The sequence below is a fragment of the Crocodylus porosus genome, unplaced genomic scaffold (genome assembly GCF_001723895.1).
Source record: "Crocodylus porosus isolate Cpor-Errol unplaced genomic scaffold, CroPor_comp1, whole genome shotgun sequence".
Taxonomy (NCBI): domain Eukaryota; kingdom Metazoa; phylum Chordata; order Crocodylia; family Crocodylidae; genus Crocodylus; species Crocodylus porosus.
Genome location: NW_017728909.1, coordinates 52824992 through 52848003, shown reverse-complemented (window position 1 = coordinate 52848003; position 23012 = coordinate 52824992). Strand labels below are relative to the sequence as shown.

General features: G+C 43.4%; 1 protein-coding gene across 2 annotated transcripts in view; it reads right to left on the bottom strand.

Moving 5' to 3' along the window:
* The window catches only part of RASGRF2 (Ras protein specific guanine nucleotide releasing factor 2), a 237864-nt gene that overhangs the window by 79245 nt on the left and 135607 nt on the right, over positions 1-23012 (bottom strand). The window contains exons 16-17 of one of the 2 annotated variants that reach the window (XM_019532310.1): positions 22613-22741; positions 21173-21262 (exon numbers count right to left, since the gene is read on the bottom strand). In XM_019532310.1, the coding sequence (XP_019387855.1) occupies positions 21173-21262; positions 22613-22741 (219 nt within the window). The remainder of the gene's footprint in view (positions 1-21172; positions 21263-22612; positions 22742-23012) is intronic. The other variant, XM_019532311.1, reaches the window with a different exon arrangement.

Below are 23012 nucleotides of genomic sequence, written 5' to 3'. Positions count from 1 at the left end.
TTGGCTGCTGGCAGGTGTGGGCCACTAGCTTGTTCTGGCTGCCCTGGTAACTAGCAGCCGGAGCTTCCAACTCACTGCTAGGGCTCTTCCCCTAGCAGTTTCAGCTCTTCAAAGGAGCAGAAGACCCTAGTCCCCTGCGACAGAATCACTGTCCCTCCAAATCAGTCGAATCCAAATCTGAATCCAAAGCAAATACTTGCCATTTTGCATAGGCCTACTAAATATTACTGATTTCCATTTCGTGTATATGTACACAAGGGCCTTTCCATCATTCAAACTGTTACAATTTCAGAATTAAATTTGACAGGTCAATCTAGCCATAGTACTTTGTATTAATGTACTGGAGTCTTAAGCTTTATTTAGCAGATATCATGAAATAACACTGCATTTTCATTTCTTTGAGACTGAGGGAGACAGTACACAATCTATCAGATGGGAGTAGTTACATAGACAAGCTGGAAAAGGTGAAGCTTCCAGGTTTAAAAACCAGAAAACAATAAGAAAATCCCCAAATTTAGAATGTTTATGATCAAATAAGTTTTAACATCAATTTCATCATTTTGGGAGGGTCTGACATGATTCTTTAATACTCAGGATTAGCATTATTTCAGTATTATTTTCCCTGGGATCAGAAATAAATACAAGCCTCAGGCTCGGAGCAATTTGGCTCTTGATTTAAATAAAAAAAGCCTTTCACTTACATTCCTAACTCAAATATAATTATGAACAGTTTTCCTCATCTTTAAGATAAAGTGTATTTGCCCATGTAAAAAGTTAAACATTTAAATTTCTTATGCCATCATACAGCAATAATTGAGTTTAGCATATTTCCACAGGAACACGTTAGAGACATATAGAAATATTTGTAAGACATCTGAATTGCCAATAATTTCTCCTCTTTCATCTCTTTAATTATAACATCACTTTACTATAAACCAGCTTGCTGAAAGATGCAAGAACTTAGAAAGAGAACCATTCAGGTAACTTAAGATAAAAGGATATGGAACTCTGGGTTTAATTTTTAACATAATAACTCCTCTTTCTTTAAAAAGCCTAAATTCTGATTTATAATATGGTAGTTGATACAAAAAAATGAAAGTAAGAATTATTTTATGTTATTCCTGATACTGGGGCTAAACCTCTTTAAGAATTAAAGTCTATAACTATCCATTATATCAACTCTTTAGTCTGTTTACTTGTTAAGCAAATAGCTGCTATTGGTAACGGCAATGAAACTGTTCTGATGGAGGGAGTATTAAAAATCATCAGAAGACAGTGTTCCGTAGTCTTTCTGCTTTTTTTAAATTTCATTCTTACTGGTCCTCAGGCTACATAGAATCCTTTTGTTCTTAGAAATATGTTTTTGAGACTTTCATGTTTATCCTCCCATGTCAGAAATAATTCCAAGTATTCATTCAATTCTTTTGCCTAAAGCCTCCACAGCAAATACAATCTATCAAATCAAGTCAAGGGATTATAGTATTAGTAAAGTCAATCCCATGAGACACACATCCACCAGCTTATGTACCAGTAGTATTAACTCATGCATTGTCGCTATAAATGTATACTGTCTACAGAACTGTAAGGGGATGGGATTTAAATTACTATTTTCAAAGACCTGTATTTTAAACCTCCATAGTTAGAAATATGCCTGTCTGGGGATGCAATGTAAAGGCTGAGCGATCTGGTTACTTTGAAATCTGGTTATTTTGGATCTAACTGTAAACTAGAAACAAATCTGCAAGTGTGAAAATGTCAACTGTCCAGTGAGAAATAGTGAGAAATCAGTTTAAAAACATGAGAAAGGTAAAAAAAAATATTGAGGTGCCATTATAACCTTGTTATTATAAACAAGAAAGGTTTCTACAAGTATGTTATCAACAAGAAGGTCAGGGAAAGTGTGGGTACCTTACTGAATGAGGGAGGCAACCTAGTGACAGATGATGAGGAAAAGGCTGAAGTACTAATGCCTTTTCTACCTTGGTCTTCACAGGGAAAGTCAGCTCCCAGACTACTACACCAGGCAACACAATTTAGGGAGAAGGTGAGCAGCTCTCAATGGTAAAAGAACAGGTTAGGGACTAGTTAAAAAAGCTGGACATATAAAATTCCACAGGACCAGATGGAATGCATCCAAGGGTGCTGAGGGAACTGGCTGATGTGATTGCAAAGCTGCTATTCATCATCTTTGAAAACTCATAACAGTTGGGAGAGGTCCCAGACGATTGGAAAAGGGCAAATATAGTGCCCATCTTTAAGAAAGGGAGGAAGAAGAAGGATCTGGGGAACTACAGATTAGTCAGTGTCACCTCAATCCCCAGAAAATTCATGGAGCAGGCCTTCAAGGAGTCCATTTCTAAGCACTTGAAGAAGAAAATGATCAAGAACAGTCAGCATGGATTCACCAAGGAAAACTCATGCCTGACCAACCTGATTGCCATGAGACGACTGTATCAAAAGCCTTGCTAAAGTCAAGGTATATCACATCCCCTGTCTTCCCCACATCCACAGGGACAGTCTTGCACAGCATTCTTGCAAGCATGCTAAGGAAAGATGGGCTAGATCAAGAAGAAGTAATTATTCCCTTCTATTCGGCACTGGTGAGGCCACATCTGGAGTACTGTGTCCAGTTTTGGGCCCCCCACTATAGAAAGGATGTGGAGAAGTTGGCGAGAGTCCAGTGGAGGGCAAGGAATATGGTTAAGGGGCTGGGAAGCATGACTTATGAGGAGAGGCTAAGGAAACTGAGCTTATTTAGTCTGCAGAAGAGAAGACTGAGGTGAGATTTGATATCAGCCTTTTACTACCTGAAAAGTGTTCTAAAGAGGATGGAGCTACACTGTTCTCAGTGATGGCAGATGACAGAACAAGGACAATAGTCTCAAGTTGCAGCAAGGGAGATTCAGGTTGGATATTAGGAAAAACTCTCTCATTAAGAGGGTGGTGAGAATCACTGGAATGGGTACCTAGAAAAATAGTGGAATCTCCATCTTTGGAGGTTTTTAAGGCCCAGCCTGACAAAGCCCTAGCAGGAAGCATTTAGTTGAGGATGGTCCTGCTTTGAGCAGGGGGGCGTGAACTGGATGATCTCCTGAGTTCCCTTTCAACCTTCATTTTCTGATACTATGATTCCATAAACTCTAATTATAAATTTGAAATATTGGTCTTGCATTAGATTATCAGGTTAAAACAGGGGCAGGCAAAATACAGCCTGCGGGCTGGATCCGGCCCACTAGGCTATTCTATCTGGCCCGCAGGGCACCTACAAAGTTTAGAAAATTACTATTTATCTGCTCCGGGCTCCCAGGCAGTAAGACAAAGGGGAAGGCAACAGGAATCAGGAGAAAGCCAGCCCGTACTCACCCCCAGCCCCCTCCCACCACTGCCCCCACCTGGAAGTGTCTGCCTGCAACAGCTTTCAATGCACACGGTTGCTCCAGCACCATATGGCCCCCAGCTGCATCGCTGAACTGGGAGCAGGGGCGTGCCAATACCCCGGTGCCACAAGTGAAAGGGTGTGTGCCTGTGTGCACAATGAGGGAAGGGGAGAGAGAGAGGGAGAGCAATGAGGCAAGCACAGTTTGTGCATGTGTAATAAGGCAAGTACAGCATGTGTATGTGTGTGTGTTTGTAGGGTAAGTCCCACAAGTACCCTCACCATACACATGCATCCATACCCCCCCACTGCCAGATACACAGACCCTCACACCCACATCCTCTTACACAGTCCAACCACCTGCCTCCACAAACCCCATACCCACTCACACCCTACAAATCCACACACACCCAAGGCAGAGATGGAACTGGGACTAGCTTCCCAGATTAAGGACAATAAGAAGTACTTCTTTAAATACATAGGGGGTAAAAGAAGGTTCCAGGTAATGTGGGGCCCCTGCAGGACACATTAGGAAATTTGGTCGTCACACCAGACGACAAAGCCAACATGTTAAACATGATCTGGGAAGCTAGTCCCAGTTCCATCTCCGCCTTGGCCTTCCTGACTGTCCCCCTGCATCCCCGAGCAACTACAGTATAATCCTCCCTGGTGATGGCCCCTCCCTTCCATTGGGTGTGCACCTCCCTTTTAGCTAGGAGACATTCCTGGATGCTTTTGGTGAGCCATGGGGGCTTATGTGCCCTCCTGCTCCCTTTAATCCGTGTTGGAATTACCTCCCTTTGGTCTTGGAGGATTGTCTCCTTAAGGAGCGACCACTCTTCTTGGACACCTGGCTCCCCTCCACTCCAGGACCTCAGTGCTTCCCCGACTATTCTCCTTAGCTCATTGAAGTCCTCCCTGTAACTCTTTAAAATGAACGTTTAGTCTACTTACTAAACCATATAGTGTGCCAGTCTACAAAACAAGGGCTAGTACAAATTGTATGGGAACAGGTAGCTGACAAACTGACCAATTGAGAGAATGCAAAAAGTACTTTAAAAAAATATTTTCTACTACTGGGACAGACTTTTAACATTTCTGAAGGAAGAAGTTTACCACATTATTTAGAATTTTTGCTCACAATGGGAGTAAAGGTTGAAAAAGGAGGAGGAAATAATTCACGAGAGCCAAATGTATCATTTGTGGACCATCTGTGAGTGGATAGTGGGCTGTCAGGCAAAGTAAAAAAGACTGACTGGCTGTACATCAGATCACAAAAATCTCTGCATAAAAAGGGCAAGGTTTCAATTGGTTTTCAGGTCCCTTATTGTCAGGCCATAAAACAAGTGACTATATTAATGCAAACAAATATAAATTATACAAAGCAAGACTTATCTAAGGTTGGTAATGCAACTGTCCACTTAACAAGTATAAATGCAGACCCCCAAAGGTGAGGGGCATTGTTTGGTCATATAAGGTCAAGACTTCCTTGAAGGTCCTCCCTCTTTGATCAGCATGGTGTCAAGGTAGGGAGGACATTACATGAGTTAGAGGTTAGCTACTAACTGTCTGCAGTTTGGAGAAGGCAGGGTGTATATAAACAGTGTCCTACCCAACCAAGTCTTCTCTCTCTCCCAGTTCAGCAATTCCTATACAAAGGAATTTGGCTATCTCTGGACACAGTGCTTTCTTGAGAGCTCACCAGCACAGGAATGTGAGGATTTGAGTCAAATGATCAAGTTATTGCAATTTAGCAGGTGTTCAGCTCTTGACAAACTAAGATGGAAGCAGGTTTAGGGGAAGAAGATCCACAGGAAACTAGGGAGTAAGAGTAAATGAGATGTTGGAATCCCAATATCTCATACACTGAGGAGGTAATTCCTGTTCCTCAGTGTGACAGAGGGCAAACTCCTAGGCCCAGTCACAGTACCAGCCCACTTGCCTGTCTTGGGCAGTCTGCCCAGTCTCTCCTGCCATGCCTTGTTGTTACTATAATGGTTGTAATAAAGCAGGAGGCTACCCATTTAAGGGTAGCTGTCTAGGGATGTACACATGACTCCAACCTTCCCTTATTGTGTCCCATGCCTCACAGATGGCATTCTTGAGTTACTTTTCATTCCGGCTTATGGCCAGGCCAAATTCAGCCCCTTATTTGGCCTCATTCATTTGGCTTTGCACTCCATCCCATTGGGCCTCATTCATACTGCCCTCCTCTCACTGGGGCCTCTTGCACCCTTGTGTGACTCTGTAAGCCATCGAGCTTCCCTACTCACACTCCTTGACTGGTCCTAGCACAGCCTTTTGGGTCTCTCCTGCAACCCTCATCTGAATGGTGACCAGCCAATTCACCAAACACTGGGCTGACCCTGCCCCCAGCCTCCCACCGGGCCACTCAATTTCATTACCTGATTCGGGCCAATTATTCCCCACCTTGGCCTTGGGCCCACTTGCAGTCTCAGACATCTAAAGACTTACCTGAGCCCAGCTGCCCCCTTCCTGGGGCTTCAACAGGAGGAATCAGAGAGCTAGCCTAGCCTCTGCTGCCCTCTGTAGACCACAGGGGTCCCCTTCTGGGCCCCAGCAAAAAGCCCCTTGGGCTTGCTTAGATCCCTGAATATCTTTATAGAGCACCCCTTCTCTCAACTGGGCTCACCTGAGCCCTAGGCCTCACCCAAGCCCTAGGCCTCGCCCCTCCCAGCTCTTATCAAGAGGTTGCCTAGCCCCTGTGCAGGCCTGCAAGCTGTTAGTGCCTTTGCTAGGTGGAGCCTTGTTGTTACTAGGCCCTACCCTTCTTCCTGGGGCACGGGACCCCAATGGGCCTGTAGGAACCTCCTGCCATCCCCTTACATAGTTCCTCCCTTACCTCCAAGGTGTTCCATAAGCAGCAGCGCAGCTGGGTGTTATTGCTCCCTCGGCTACTTGCAGCAAACTCCTGCCTCAGGCCTGAGAGCTGGGATCTAAAATGGCTGCCTCATCAGGGCTGGCCTGCACCTGCCAGCTGCCTGCTCTCAGCCCTTAAAGTGACAGAGCACACCGAAGGTGTTCCATCACACTCAATCTTAATCAACACGTAAGCTAAGGGTGATGAGGCCCCAGCAACAACCTGAACCAAGTTCGGATGCTGAAGGTGAAACACATGATGAAGGAATAATGCCTGATAATACCCACATGGGTTAAATTAAAAAGGTGTACTCTAAAAAACAACATCTTTCCCATTTTGTTGTTCCCTCCTGCTCGTCTGGAAAAATGGGAATTGTTCTCAGAAGTGTCACTTTTGGGAATTACAGGTCATTTTATGCAATCTTTTTTATGCTTCAAACAACTTTCAAGCATACTGTCCTCAGCAATTTAGGAACCAGGCCTCTGAACTCAGAAACACCCAGTTCTGTGCTTCACACATTTTTAAGGTGGAAGCAGTTATTTGTTATAAAATTAACCTTTAATTCTATTTTACAAATTATAACTTTGAATGTAAAGTTACTGTACTGCAATAGCTGCACTGGGTTGGCTCATTTTAGTTTAAGGGTGAGAGTTTAGCCATTCAGTTATCTAGAATTGCTAAGCAACAGTTTTCTTAAATTCAAAGGGCTCCTAATTCAGGAACAAAAACGGAAGCCTATTCAAAATCACCAAGAAGTAGGTGAATATTTAGAGGAGAGGAACAGTATTTGTTGATACTGAATTTGAAAACAGATTCAGAACAAGTTATCTATATTTTCATTTGGCCTGATTGTCCAGGAATATTATCTACCAGTAAAAGAAAATACATGCAAATTTCAGGCAGCAAGGGTCTGAGAAAGGGGTGTCAAAATCCAGTCTATAAAAATGGTTTTTACCTTTAACTGTGGTATCACTACCAGGCTTCTGTAATACCACAGAACACACAGACTGAGTACTCCTGCTGACATGTTGCTTATGGAACTGTAACAGGGGGCCTTCCCAGAGCTGGTTAGTTACTGGCCTGCCTACCTGTTTCTGGACCAACTGCTTGCCTCCCTTGCTTGCCGTGCCTTGATGGAAAAACGATTATGATGTTACTCATAATCGCCCAAGTTATCTCCCCTCACTGGGACCTCTGTAGGCCACAGGGGAGGTGCACACAGGCCTAGGGTCAAAGAGGACCTGGTCAGGGAACTTCTGGAGAGACTGGAAGTATTTAAATCAGCAGGTCCTGACGATCTCCACCCCAGATTGCTGAGGGAATTAGCAGAGGTCATTGTGGCACCCCGGCACAGCTTTACGAGCACTCATGGTGCTATGGCATTGTGCCAGAGGACTGGAAAAGGGCCAATGTGGCCCTTCTATGACCAGGCCACAAAATCCTTGGATGCAGGCGTCGCGGTGGACATATTCTTTCTGGACTTCAGTAAGGCCTTCGATACTGTCTCTTAACCCATTCTCATTAAAAAACTAGGAGACTGTGGTGTTGATACCTACACAGTCAGATGGGTCACTAATTGGCTGGAGGGCCACACCCAGAGAGTGGGGGTGGATGGGTCATAATCGACCTAGAGGGATGTGGGCAGTGGGGTTCCACAGGGCTCGGTCCTCGGGCCCGCACTGTTCAACATCTTCATCAGCGACTTGGACGAGGGGGTAAAAAGCACCCTGTTCAAATTTGCTGATGACACTAAGATGTGGGGAGAAGTGGGCGTGCTAGAAGGGAGGAATAGGCTGCAATTGGACCTGGACAAGTTACAGGGGTGGGCGGATGAGAACAGGATGGGTTTCAACACTGACAAGTGCAAGGTGATGCACCTGGGAAGGAAGAACCAGCACCATACTGGCTGAAGGGGGATCTAGTGGCCATTTACAAACTAGTCAGGGGGGCCAGCAGGCATTGGGAAAGTCCCTGTTCCCCTGAGCACTACCAGGAGTGCCAGGAGTGACAAGAAATAGTGTTCACAAGCTGGCAGAGGGTTGATTCAGGCTAGATATCAGGAGGGTCTACTTCACTGTCAGGGCAGCTAGGATCTGGAAACAACTTCCAAGAGAAGTGCTGGCTCCTACCCTGGGGGGTCTTTAAAAGGAGGCTGGATGAACACCTTGCCAGGGTTGTTTGACCCCAGTACTCTTTCCTGTCATGGTAGGGGGAAGACTTGATGATCTGCTCAGGTCCCTTCTGATCCTACCAACTATGAAACTATGAAACTCCAGCAGAAGGCTACCCATTTAAGACCCCGATGACTAGGGGTGATATCACCAGCTCTGAGCCTTCTCCTACATTAGGGTCCATGCAGTGATGATGGGTAGGGGGTGAACAGGGGTGCACATGCACCCCCTGAGAGCGCTGGTGTGCCCCCTGACAGCCAGTATTCCCTGCTTAGGCAAGGGGCGAGGAGGCAGGTGGGAGCACTGATGCCACCCGCTCCCCGAGTGTGCCGGCCAGGGAGTGGGGGTGCCAGGAGAAGCGCCACTGGCACTTCAAGGCATGCCCCTGGCCCTTCTGGGAGTACTGCCGGCACTTCCAGATTGGCATAATCAACCGCAGGGGACCCCCTTCAGTGGCTGACTGACTGCTGGGGTGCACCAGTCACCCATAGTCCCATGCCTCGCAGATGACATCCCAGGCAGCTAAACTCACCTGTCACCATTCTCCCTCTCAAGCTGTGGTCCCTTCTCTGGGACCTTTGGCTCCCCCTTATGCCCTGACCCTGCCCTCAGGCCAGTTGGAATCCCTTGTGGTGGGTCCCTGACCCTTTGACCCCCACTTCAGTACAGGTCACAGTATGGACCAGTTCAAGAGTCCATCCAGTCAGGTCTGAGCAGCTTGCCTTCTCTCCCTCACAACTCCACTGGATCAAGTGAGCTTCAGGACTCTCAAAGATCTCACAGGTCTGGGCTTTCCCCAGCCAGGACTGTGCAGGAGCTGGAGGTTATCAGGTGCCCCCTATCCACCTTTCACCAGGGAGGTTCACAGGCCTGGCATTTCCTGGGGCTGCTGCGCCACCAACAGTCCCACCAGACCTCCCTACCCTGGTAGGGTACAGTTTTAGGTTATGCCCAGGACCTGGTGTCTCCTCCATCCCCATAGCCCAAGCCCATATGCCTCCAACTTGTTCCTGGCTCAAGGAGCTCAGCAGGTAAATGTTCTTGCCCGCTGGCTGGTCTCAAACTGCTCTCCTCAGCACAGAGAGCAGAGCATTAAATGACAGCCCTCGTTAGGCACCCAACATCTTCCTGGCCTAGCCTTTGAAGTGCCAAGCACCAACAATGCCCTGCCACAGGAACACTGCCTGACTTGTGCAGTTCTACTTATGCAACCCTAAATGACCTGTATAATTGCTTTGATGAAAAACAGTATTAGTCGTCAAATCAGTGAATCAATATTTTTCACCCATGTCCATCTGGGAGTTGTGAATTGAAGTGGTGAACTACAAGAATTTCAAACAAACTAGAGGAATATCTAGATGCTCTAGGATTCACATGAATGCAGTCCCAGTTTGATTCCAAAAAATGGCAAAGTTTTGTGGAAGAATAGTTCTTAATTGCCTGAACTGCTTTAACTCCTCCTACGTGGGAATCTACCGTATTTACTCAAAATGACTCTGAATTTAAGAGGACCCACCCCATAACTGGATTCTATACATGAAAAATTATACATTTGTTATAATTTTCCATATATAGAATCTAATTATTGGAGAGTCACCTTTAATTCATTCCCCTCTCCCTCCCCTCCCCACCATCACTGATACTATCCAGGACCCAGTTTTCATTTGCTTGCAACTTTGTCAGATTTCAACCTTTCAGGTGGATGGGAAGTTTTGGACTAAATCTGTAATGCAGTCATCTATATGATCTGTACCTTGTTTGCTGCAGAAATTGGAGGGTGTATACTGAATGATGTGGGAAGAGAAAGAATGCAATTGTGGTTAAGGTAGCAAGGAACATAGGAGTGGATGGGACTATGTAGGTCATTGAGTCCAAGCCCCCCAACTCTCCCAAGCCTCTCTCCACATCTGCCCCTTTATCTTTGCTCTGTGCTGGCAGGCTCCATCTTAATTCTAGACTGGGGGACTGAGCATAGTCCCAGCCTAGTCCTCATAGCAGCTGTGCAGACTATGCACTGCTGCTACACGACTAGACTGCACTCAGTGCATCAGCCTGCAGAGTGTGGATGGAGTCTGCTGGTTCATAGCAAGGATAAGGGGAGGAGAGAGGAGGCAGGCAAGGGAGCAGAGGCTGCATGGAAGGGGGATGTGGGGGAGGAAGGACTGCAGAGGGAAGGTGGTAGGGTGCAGAAGTATTGGGGGCTGGAAGAGGCAGCAACAGCAGCTATGGCCCCAAACCTGGAAAAGGGCTGGAGCCCAAGCCACAGCAGCCACCTGCCCCACTCCTCCCCAGCCCCATACTCATTTCTAAGACAAGGGGGCTTTTTTCCCCATGTTAAAGGAGTGGGAGGGGGGCTCATCTTAGAATAAAGTAAATATGATACCAAGAAACAAAGTATGGTTAAAATTATGGCCTGCTTCCAAGTCCTTACCGACTCTATGACATGGCTCAATAGCACCACTTTACTCATGTATAGTAGACCCGCTAGCTTCAAAAAATGCACTCAAGCTGTTTGTATGCATATAGACTGGCAGCATATATCCCCTGTTTTCTCAGGCCTAGAGTATAAAAGACACAGGTTTTATATGTGCTTTCCAGTAAAGGGGAAGGGCTTTTTGGACTACAGGAAACATGTGTTTTCAGCATACACAAGACTACCAGGAAAAAGGCCAATATTTTATGCTTTTACTTTGGGTGTGACTATCTTTGCACAATGCTAGGAAAACAAAACCTCATGAACATTTACCATTTTAATCAAAGTCTAGTGTGTAAACTTTGATGTGATGTGAACTTATTTGCTATAACATTTCTGTATATCACACAGCTATCTGATTAGTATAGAGATACCCACCTCATGTCTCTCCACTATGTTGTCAGAATTTACTCAAGGATCCATCAGAATTTCCAAATCTATCATTGCCTGCATTCTGCAAAGTAAGGGTGGCAACAATAATTGATACCTCCCAATTTACTAACTTCCCCAGTGATTGTTGAGGAACTCTCTTGAAATGGAAGACAATGCTATGATATTTTACTACCACTGCTGAATCTGGTGGCAAGAAGATATTTCCTAGACTGGAACATCCTTACTTCCTGAACCCTACATGTGGAAGATCAGTGGGACTTCCTTCATTATTCTGCATTACCTATCTCCAGACTGTTCAGTATGTTACTGAATTTAAAATGATAAATACATTTGGCAGCATCATATAAAGCAGAAGTGCCTCCTCCAGACATAGTCCTATATATACACATTAACTGTTCAGAGGATCTCTTTTGTATCAGTAGGCACAAGCTGTGTCATTCAATTGCTGCAATTAGTGCTTGTGTCAGAACAAACCAAATAAAACAAAATACTGTGACACTGGGAACGTGGCTAATAGTTTCCATGACTGCAGAATGCCAGTGCTGGTCAACCTGAAAGGGTCTGAATAACACCTAAAAAGAAAAACTTACATTAAATTTTATTCTGCTACTTACAGGCATTTCATTATATAGTCAGTCTTAATTATTCTGTGCTTGATTAATCTGAATTGAATGGCCTAAGCATTACCCAATGGAACAGTATGTAAATCTCACTGAATTGTGAATCATTACATTTAGACACCCAAGTTTTCCAACAGCTGTAGTGTGAATCAAGTGGAACTACAGCAATTATAACAGTGATGGCAAATACCCAGGCCAGATCTGGCCCATCAGAAGCATTTATCCATCTTCTGAGAGAGATTACATTTTAAAAAGGACATCTCTACTTCTTAGTGATGCAAAGAATCATTCCAGATGTAATAAGCATACAAACAAGAGCAAAATCAAACCAAGTTATCTATTAGTCTTCAAGGTGCCTGATAAAGTCTCTCTCAGGACATGTGAACTTTCCTCATTCATCTTAGTAGGTAATGCCCCATCTGTCTGCAGGCTGGATGCCGTTGGTGGTCCTGATCCAGGACCAAGCCCAGCACAGTGGGCATGATCTGGCTATGTGGAGGAGGAGGAGGCAGGGCAACCTGGCCCCATGGAAGAAACGGGGCATGGTTTGGCCCCACAGAACAAAAAGGGTGTGGCTTGTCCTTCCAGGGGAGAGGTTGTGCCCTGGCCCCAGCTCAGCCCCACAGGAGAAAAGAGAGCATAGCTTGGTTCCAAACCTAGCCCCAAATGAGGGGTCAAGAGGGAGGGAGTGAGGGAGTAGCCCTGATCCAAAAGCAGGGCAGAGGGTGTGGCCTGGCTGCACAGGGCTTGGGGTTTGGGAATCTGCTGAGGGGAGAGTGACAGTATTAATGGCCACCGCTTTCCCACCATCAAATTTCCCACCGCCTGGGGAGTCCCGCAGGCCAGATGCAATGACTTTGGCAGGAGGTTGAGGACTCCTGTTGTAAAGCAACAACTATGTGCCAAAAATAAACAGTCATCTGAGTTGTTTATGCAGTTTTGGCAGTCGTATACACAAATGACCAAACAAGCAAAGGGCAGAAATAGGGTGATGGTCCTAATAGTGCCTGGCATTATTTTTGAGACCCACTAAGTGATTCTGAATGCAAAAGTCACTGCCCCCTTTTCCCCTCCAATATGTCTATATATTTAAGACAAATCCTAAAACCTGTTTTCTTCACAGCTGCCCTCTCACCCACCTGATACACCTACAGTATATTTTAAGATACTGTATTGATTATGACATCATCAAGTATGGAGACAGTAAGAAATCTCTAGAGCAGGGCTGTCCAAATTTGAAGCAGTGACCCAAAGGATGTACTAATAGGGCCTGCACCTGGGCAAGCCAGAGTAACTTGGGCTGCACAAATCAGGCACCCACCTTCTCCCCACCACAGAGCTGCATACCCACCCTCCGCACTATCGCATTGTGCACCCACCACCTCCTTCACCACTGCACTGCACACCTACAAACCCTGCTCCCTCTGTACCATGTACCCACACAGGCACCCCACTGCAAGCCTGCATCCCCCCTGATTCCTCCCACCTCCTGCTGCACTGCATGTCCTAGCATTACTCTCAGCTATCTATGCTGCTGCACTTCCCCACCTTCTGAGGGAGGAGTAGAGTGGAAGCTGGAGGAGTGAGGGAGAACCCAGAAGCTCCAGGTATCGTTGCAGCTGCAGTGATGGGTGGAGTGGGAGTCAGGAAGAAGCCTGAGGGCCACAGTTTAAGCCCATGTGGGCTTAAACTAGATGCCGCCCTCAGGCTGTGAGTTGAACAGCCCACTCTAGAGAAATTCCATCCTAAGTTTAACAACTTCCACTTTTCCATCAAACTGACTCTGGAATACTCCACCCAGTAAATTCATTTCCTAGACACTGCAGGGAAGGTTTGCCACATTGCCACCACGCTGTATCACAAACACACTGACTGCCACAGCTGCCTTCATGCCCCCAGCTTTCTTCCCAAGCACACTACTAGATCCACTGTCTACAACCAAATTCTATGTTACCTGATCCCACTGACTGAGATGGACACCTTAAGGATCTGCAGCAGGGATTCCTACAATCCCAAAATCATGGTCATTCAAATCAACAAACCCCACTCCAATCTGTTACAATACCAACCCCAAGACAAGGACAACAGAATCCCTCTGTTGTCATCGACAGCCCCTAGCTTGAACATGCTGGACACGTCATTAATGACTTCCAAGCCCTCCTAGAAAATGACAACCACCTCAAGGTAGCCATGGGCAACAAACCTGTTCTGGCTTACAGACAGCCCCCAAACCTAAAATGGCATCTCTCAAGCAAAAGTCTCCTTAACTCCTATTCTCACCAAGGCACCAGGCCTTGCAACGGACCCAGATAGAAGGTATGCTCCTTTGTGAGCAATACTTATGTGAAAGAATGAGGGTACACTGATCAGACATTAAGTCCCAAAACACACAAAAGCTGGTGGCAGAACACTGTAACCTTCCTGGACACTCCACTGCTGACCTCAGTAGCTGTTTTTATACAGAAAATTTTAAAAGCCAACTCAAACACAAAACTGTAGGATAAGAAATCACCAACAGACTAGATTGTGTTAAGTATGGTCTAAACAGGGACTTATTACTTGTTTGCCTCTCTCATCACTGCCCCCCCTCCTTTTCCTGTCTTTAAATCACTCTATTTGATAGCCTGCTCTGTGCATGTGTCCTTTCACAACATCTAATGAAGTGAGCTCCGTTCACACATCTCTCATTTAGTTCTTCTATATGGTGCAGCCCTCTAACCTTACCTTCTGCTTGACTTGAGACTAACATGGCTCTCCTAGCAAAGTTTAGTTACTAGTCAAAAGAGTTATACAGTACTTTGTAAAGACCAAATTGCACACTCATTCCTTGTGTAATCCTCCCACTGTTATCAGCAGTAACCTATCATGGACAGAGGATTGCATACAGCATTAATTTTGTATTCCCGGAATAAAAGGTCATGAATAACAACTGAATTAGGCTCTTTCTCCATATTAAAGCACAGCACTATTGGACCACAGATATAGAACTCATGGGCACTGTTGGGTGTTCTGTTCACAGTGAAATGTGGACAAACCTACCAGTATTTGGAAAATTTTCTTGTGGTGTTCTTTCAGTGTATACTGTGTTCCAAGACGGCATTTATTGTACCAGCTTAAGCCAGCTGATTAACAGAGTGGCTTTTGTATTTGCTCTGGAAAAAGTTTTAGTAGCTGATGAAGATAATTAAACTGTTTTTGTATTCAGCATATTATGTAAGCAGCAGAAAAATGAAGAATATGGGAGTACTTTGCATGGAAAGAGAAACTATCTGATGGCCTTGGTTTTTGCAGAACCAAAAAAAAAAAAAAAAGAGAACAATTCAATTTGGGGCTACACAGTTACTAAGTACTAACATTCAGTGGTAAACACAAAATTTTGGGCCTCTTATTTCTTTCTACAATAACAGATTCATAGGGCAAGTTGTCCGAGGCCATTTGCAAATACAGGGCACTTCTACATATGTGTCCAACTGTGCAGTTGTTACTGCGTAGTCATTTAGAACTTGCTTAGCAAATACTAAATGACTACGCAGTAACCACTGGTACTGCGCAGTCTCAGAGACACATGGGTTGTTTCCGACCCTCCAGTACAGTAGCATCGAGATACTGCACAGTAACTTGTTGCTACTGCGCAGTAGCCTTAGCATCACGGTTCATGCCCACCGAGGCTTTGTCACCGCAGCAATGCACTATGTCTCCATAGCTTGACATAGCATCTCATGTAAATGCATCCACAGATTAACATACCAGTGACAGGCTGTAGGTGTATTCCTCGCCCAGAATTCAGCAGCTTTAGGAGAAATTCTTTCTCCTATAGCACTCAAGTAATAGTCTAGTCAAAGCTCCAGCTATGATTCCAGCAGTACAGACACTGTGCAGGCAACTTGTGCAAAGAAACAGAGTAAGAGTGATTTTTATTTTGTGCAGTTACTTCTTGTTTCAGACTTGTATTTTAATTGAGCCTTTTAAATCATGGAATAAACAGAGAAAAAATCATCCACCCTATCTCTTTACTACTCTGGGACTGATTTTCAGGCCCACCTATCATATTTATCAGTCAATGCCCTGGAACATATTGCTTTCTGCTTCTTTCACACTTCACTTTCTCCTTTCTCCTTCAAAAACAAATGTTTTATATTCAAGAAGCTGGTGCTTGGGAATTGCAGCTAAGCACCAGCTCCCATCCCAGTCCTACCCATTCTCATAATGTGTCACCTTGTACTTGTGAAACAATGGCATGTTTTCTATCATGAAGTTCAGAACTGGAGGAGGGAAGGCAGCATTGTAGCATTCAGCATCTTGAAAATAATGGACTTTTTGACTTTGAATGGGACAATAAGGACACAGTGAAAATAAGGCTGCCAAGGTTTGAACCAGTATGCTTGAGATTAAGTATTCAGCTCCTTAGCTAAAGTTTATTTTGACTTCTCCATACTTCTTATGAGTCAACATCTCACAACAGTTTATTAGTAAGATTTCACCATTTCCTGTCTCTCTGGCTTCATTCAAACATGTATTAATACATTTCTCAAACTGTTCTGACTATCCCTGCCTCTGGTCTCAGCTAAAATCTGAAAATATAGAAGTTAACATAATGGAATACAGAAAGATCAATTAGGCCTCAAAATCACGTTTTGTTAACATAAGGTCCCTTAAAAATCTATGCTCACTAGAACTGTTTAAAGATAAGAGAATCCCACATTAATTTTATCTGTTTTTCTCTGTCATGTTGTTTAAAACTAATCCTTATCACAGACAAACAGAAGCTTCTGTGTTTGCTTTGTTCACATACAGCACACTTTAATTTGTCTACTATTTATAAAAGCAACATTGAATTATTTTGTCACATTTACTTCGCCCATATTATTGTTATCAGGGAGACTAAATTCTGAATGTCTTCCAGTCTTCTATAGAAAACTTTCATACTTAGGTTATTAACAAGTGTATTGTCCCGCAGAGCGTACATCCTTAGCCACTACACACCAAAGCAGATCCTGTTTCTTTTGATATTGATATTGTTATTGATTCAAAGCAACATCTCAAAAGCAATGCATATATGAAATAGGATAAAAGAAGAGAATTGGCAATAGTACTCTGAAAAAAAGATTTCTAAAATTAAAATAAAACAAGAAAATTCAGAAACCTGCCAATTCACATTAATACTTACAATAAATGACAATTATTCATGGGCAATATTACCATTACTTAGCTTTTATATAGTGCTTTGTCTTTTTGGAGCACTGGATAAATTGTACAGATGTTAACTAAATTATCTGTAAGCGTCTATCCTGAAAAGCTATGTCTGGTAAGGGACAGGTGTGGTGGGGGGAGGTAAAAACACAATCCTAAATTCCTACCATTCTCACTCTTTTCTTTTGGGAAAGAACTGGCTAGCATACTCTCATGGGTTGGAAAATATCACCCTTAAACAGGCAGAAGGCTAGCTGCCAGGTGTCCAGAGTTCTATTGGAGGGAAAAGTTTTTAGATCAAAACTAAGTTAGAAGATTGGCCTGGAGTCAACAGGATGATTCTAGGTCAATGAGATGGGCAACTGAGCAGGAATTTCTGCTTGGTATATGAGAGAGAAGACACTATCAGGTAGCCATTGGAAAAAGAGGTCAAGACACAGCTGCTTGGAATCAGGAGGATAATCTACCATGTGACTTTTGTGCTTATGGGATCTGACATAGCTCCATCCAGTAAAATCAGACACCAACAATCTCAGTTTACGTTTCTCTACAGTTTCACAAACCACACTGAGGTTGGATCAGATAACAAAGCAGCAGGTTGTACTACTGACTGGGTTAAAAAGCATTCCCTTGTGTGAAACTAAATACAATATAGCATCATGTGGGAAGATACCTGCATAACTTTCATGAAGTCTCTCTCCCCTGAATACAGGTCACCCTTGTGAAATAAAAATATCGTGCTATTGTTGAGTGGTGACTGTCTCTGCAGTTGATCTTAGCCTCTTCAAAAGGTGGTAGGGGTCTGAGTGCAGTCAGTCTCAAGACTGGGGATTGGGGGTCTCTTTTACTAATTCCTGGCGGTCTGTCACACCTTTGTGATGTGCAGGAGTAAGTATTATTATTCTCATTTTATAAATGAGAAAAAAAGGAAGGTGCCATAACTTACTGCCAGAACTGGAATTTAGAACCCTCCAGGCATGTCTACATGAGACGTTTTACTGCACACTAGACTGATCTACTGTGCAGTAAGGTGTCACCATATAACCATGTGCAGCAGCTACTGTGCAGTAAATTAGGCTAATGATCAGTTTTCTACTACCTGTCTTTACCTTAAATTTGGTACTTCTTTATGCTAATCAATAAGATACACTATGTCTTCACTTTAGCAATTAAAATTCTTAACAGCCAATTATTCATATCTTAATTTTTCAATTCCTATTATATTAATAACTTGTGACTGACATTTCTTATTTATAGGGGTGCACCAATAGTGATTTTTGGTGCCAATAGTGATCTGATTTCCGATACCCAGCATGGCAGCTTAGAGAGCTGCATGCAGCTGGTAAGTCTCTTGTGGTGGAAGGGGAAGTGGGAGGGAAGAGGCCTGTGGTGAGGGAAGCGTGAGAAGGGGCACAGGATGGAGCCACAGCTTGTCTGGGGGTGAAGGAGAGGGGTGCCTCCCAACGCTGCATGCACCTCGTGAGGACACAGGGGTGGAGGGGGCATGTACTTCCTGGATCTGCATAGGGTGGGCTGGGGTCAGGGTGGTGCTGGGTTCTTCCCAGCAGTGGGGCTAGGCTGAGCTGCGCTCAGGGCAGGCGATGGCAGAGCTGGGAACAGCTATATGTGGGGCTGCAGCCACCCCAAAATTTGCCATAGACCCTTCCACCCCCCTCCCAGTGCTGCCACTGCCCACCCTGAGTGCAGCCTAGGCCAGCCCCCTCCAGGAACAGCCCGGCCCAGCCCCAGCCTCAGCCAACAGTTGCCAGGCTGTGCTCCTCGCCACCTACATGCTGCGCTGCAGCTGTACTGCCGCTGCACAGATGCACAGGGCATTTATTAGCCACACTCAGCCACATCAGGCCAATTTCCGATACAGACAATTTTCTTTATATCAGTGTCAATCTGATATCAGACTGATGTATCGGTGAACCTCTACTTATTTACTACATGATTAACTTTTTATTAATGATTTATCAAGCCGGTTTTGTAAGGAACTTAGAATTCAAATAAAAATGTAGAAAACCAGTATTTTAAAATGCATTTTAAACATATTTGAAAATATGTTAAAATACTGTAATATTTTAAAATATGTAAATACTTGTAAAAGTATTTAAATATTTAATTGTGTTGTATATTTAAAGTTAATATGCTATACACATAAGTACATATTTTAAAATGTTTGTAAATGTTTGTTTTTTTAAATAAAGGAGGGTGTTTAGTTTTTTCTATGCTTCTGGGCCCTGCTGGTTACCTTATCGGGCCAGGAAAAAATGTTCCCCTCCTATTGCTTCAGGTAACAAGGGATATTTTCACCTTTCTCAGAAGAATTGGGTGTTGCCTGCAGCCAAGGCTGGGGATTTTGACCAGGTGCACCAATCCTCCTGCTAGAACTAAAACCCAGAGGTTCCAGGTTGGAGGGTCTTGTCCCAACCGCTCAGGCTCAGACCAATCGCCACATCTGGGATCAGGGAGGAATTTTACCACCTAGTCAAATTTGTACAGACTGTGTGGTTTGGCTTTCCTCCATTGTTGGGGACACAACCGTCATCCTTGGATCTCTTGAACACATTTTAACAACACTTACAACAGCAAGACACTGATTGCCATTGCCCCCTCGCTTTACCTGTGGCCAGTTAGGGTGCTTTTAGTGCCCTTGGGCAATATGCCTTGTCATTGTGCAAGAGCACTGACTGTAGTTTTAGGAGTAAGTTAGACAAGGACTTGTGTAATACGGTTTGGATAGGAGTAATCATGCCTCATAGCTGGTCTAGATAATCTCTGAAGGTCCCTTTCACCTGAATTTTCTATGATTCTATGAAAATATTTTTATTAGCTATAATTTGCATGACTTCCTCAAACCATTGGCAGCAAACACATACTGCTTTTTATTATACATTTAAAAAATTTAAATGATTACAATCGATTATAATATATCTAGGGTTTTATATAGATAATTATTTCACAATTTTGAGACAGAAGATATCTTTAAATTCAAGGAAACTGATTTTTTTAATAAACCCTTGATAACTCTGGTAATTGGTATAGTTATTAATAATCTTAGACTATGGATAGAGATACATGATAAGCATTCCAAATTCCACTCCAGTTTGGAGCACTTAACATTTAGACCATTTCAGGCCATGAACAGATGTACAGCACTCCACAGTTCCTTGCCCCCACCAGCTACCAGTGTTTTAAAATCACTGCAATGGCATGCATAAGCATGCTCTCCAACTAGAGGGTATGACACTGGGGTGCACACAGGGAGTAGGGGAAGGGGGTAAGAGTGGTGAGGTATCAATGAATGTTCTTTTGTGCACTCTGCTTCAGGTCTCCCAGACTACCTCCTTCCCCTCAGCTGGTCTGGGAGACCAAATGTTGACAGGCACACAGAAATTAATGCTCTCCAGCCCCCAACCCTTGCATATCTGTATGTTCTCCCATTTCCGGCAGGGATGGGGAGAATGTGGGAGCATGGATCCTGCAGTTCCTGGGTTCTGACAGTGGAGTACTCCAGAAGACCAGAGCTACAGGTGAAGAGGCACACAGTGATTCTTGCTTTCCAGCCCAGATTACAGCTGAACACATAGGAGAGCACCTATTGACTGTATTCTCTTTTCTTCCGGAAGAAGGGGAGTGGTGGGGGGAATGGAGGTCTCTGGGTTACTAGAGGACCAAGACACCCACTGTTGCACTCAGAGTGGAAAGACATACAGAAGTTCTTCAAAATGAAATGCTTCCAAAATGCTCACTATTTTCTTCAGGTTTATTTTTTGGAGTGCTTCAGCATTTCAAAAGATGTGAGCATTTGTCCACTGGCCCTTTGAAGTACTTCAAATGGTACTTCTGTGCATGGCCTTACTTTACTGTCAAGTTCATCTAATTGTCTGGATAGTCCATGATTCACTCTGAACTGAAGCCAAGTTATTCTAGCCAAGTCAAACAGTCAGGCAATTAAAGCGACAAACTAGTGGCTACTTAAGTCAGGGGTGAGCATGCCTATAGGTTTGCTTTGCCTGTTGAGACCCATCTGTATTTTTCATGCTCTAAATAAATTGCCTTTACCTGGTGGACTCCCGTGCCCTGCTGCAGCTGTAGCAATAGCAAAAGCAGAAGCAGGAGAAACAGAGCAGTGGCTGTTATCAGCAGTCTGTACTGTAAAGGGAACAGACAAATAAAGGTCAACAGCGTGTATTTGGTTTTATTTTTTTTCAAAACATTTCAAAGCTTACACTTTACCATTCATTTAACTCTTATAGTAACAACAAATACTCAAGCACTTCATGCAAGTATTCCTACTTAGTGTATATTTTATACAGACAAGGGATCCTGTACTAGAAAGCAAAAGAAGTTAGAAAGACATTTCTGGCTTGGTTTTATCCCCAGATCACATTAATAAATGTTGCAGTTTAGAAAACTATGATGGCGTCACAGTGCATAATAAGGATTGACTGAACAAAAGATGAAAATGATAGTAAAACTACTTAAAAATAAATCATGCAAATCATTTTTAATGCTCAGCTTAAGCTAAAAAAGTGATGTTGAAGTTAACCAAACTATGGGACTACTTACATGGGTAACTTCTTATAGACTGGGACCCAAAATGTTCAGGATTCAATATGGGTACATTTTGAGCAAGATTTCAGACTTTCACCTGGTTGTTACATAAAATTAGCAGAGCTTTGCAAAACTTACTGATGTTGCTCTGTAGGGAATTCTGCAAACCATTCTTCCAACTTCCATTAATGATTTTGCTTTGTAGTTCCTAATTTTTTAACCTAAACTCCTTCATACATACTCATCAGAGCCAAGAATAAAGACTCTGGTTGGTTTAAAATTACCCAAAAATATTTCTATAATATATTAGTGTTTATTTAGGAATGTTGCATTTGTGTTACTTTAAAACAACATGAAATAAATGGTTTAAAATCTGTATTTAATGAGGGAGTCATCTTTAAAACATTTACAGGACATGGCTAATGGTTCTCTTAGCAATTTGAAGGAACCATCAGAGAACTATTTAGCAATATCCACCTCTCACTTTTTTCTTTTCAATTAAACAATTTTCTCAAATACTAATGAATAATCTGACACCATATCTGTAAACATACACTGCCACACATGAATAAATGTAGTTTTTTCCCTTTAACTGTAAGGGATGCTGTGCATCTCATGATTACATTCGGTACCTAAAGTGTACCCCAGAGTAGCTCCCAAAACCTATTAAGGTCTCTTAAAAATAAGATGGAGTCAATATTAATCATTAAATAAGGTACACCCTGTTCTGCACAGTGTAGACCATTTCAGCATATCCCAGCTCCCAATATGCTTTTCATTCTTTTGTTATTAGCATCATCATTACCTATGGTAGCAACATTCATATTCTGATGGCTTTTTATAGATGAAGAATAAGCAGAAACACAAAACTAAAGACATTATTTAGACAATAATTCTTTTTTAATATCCTACAAAAGCTACAGAAACAAAATTGAGTCTCTTTCTTACCCCCTGGTTGCCAGTAGCGGAGATGTCGTGGAGTTGAGGGAGATCTACTTGGGGATAGCTCAGGTGTTTCCACTGCTGAGGTGCTTTCAGGAATGGTTCTGTCCACTGAAACAGACTCCAGAACTGCTGCTTTAAAACAGCAACGGATATTAGTACAGAGGTGATTTATTTTCCGTAATTTGTTGCCCATTTAAAGTGCAAACATTTTTAAAAATGTCTAGAAATCTAGGGAGCAGTACAATAAATGGCTTTAGGAAATGAAGCTATTTCTTATTTTTCAATAAAATAGGCTCTTTTTAAAGGTGAGTTTATGATAAGTAGGTCATTTCTGAGAGATAAATGGTTTACGAGGTACATAGAAGAAGCTGGTATCACAACTTCACTCAATTTAGGGACAGAA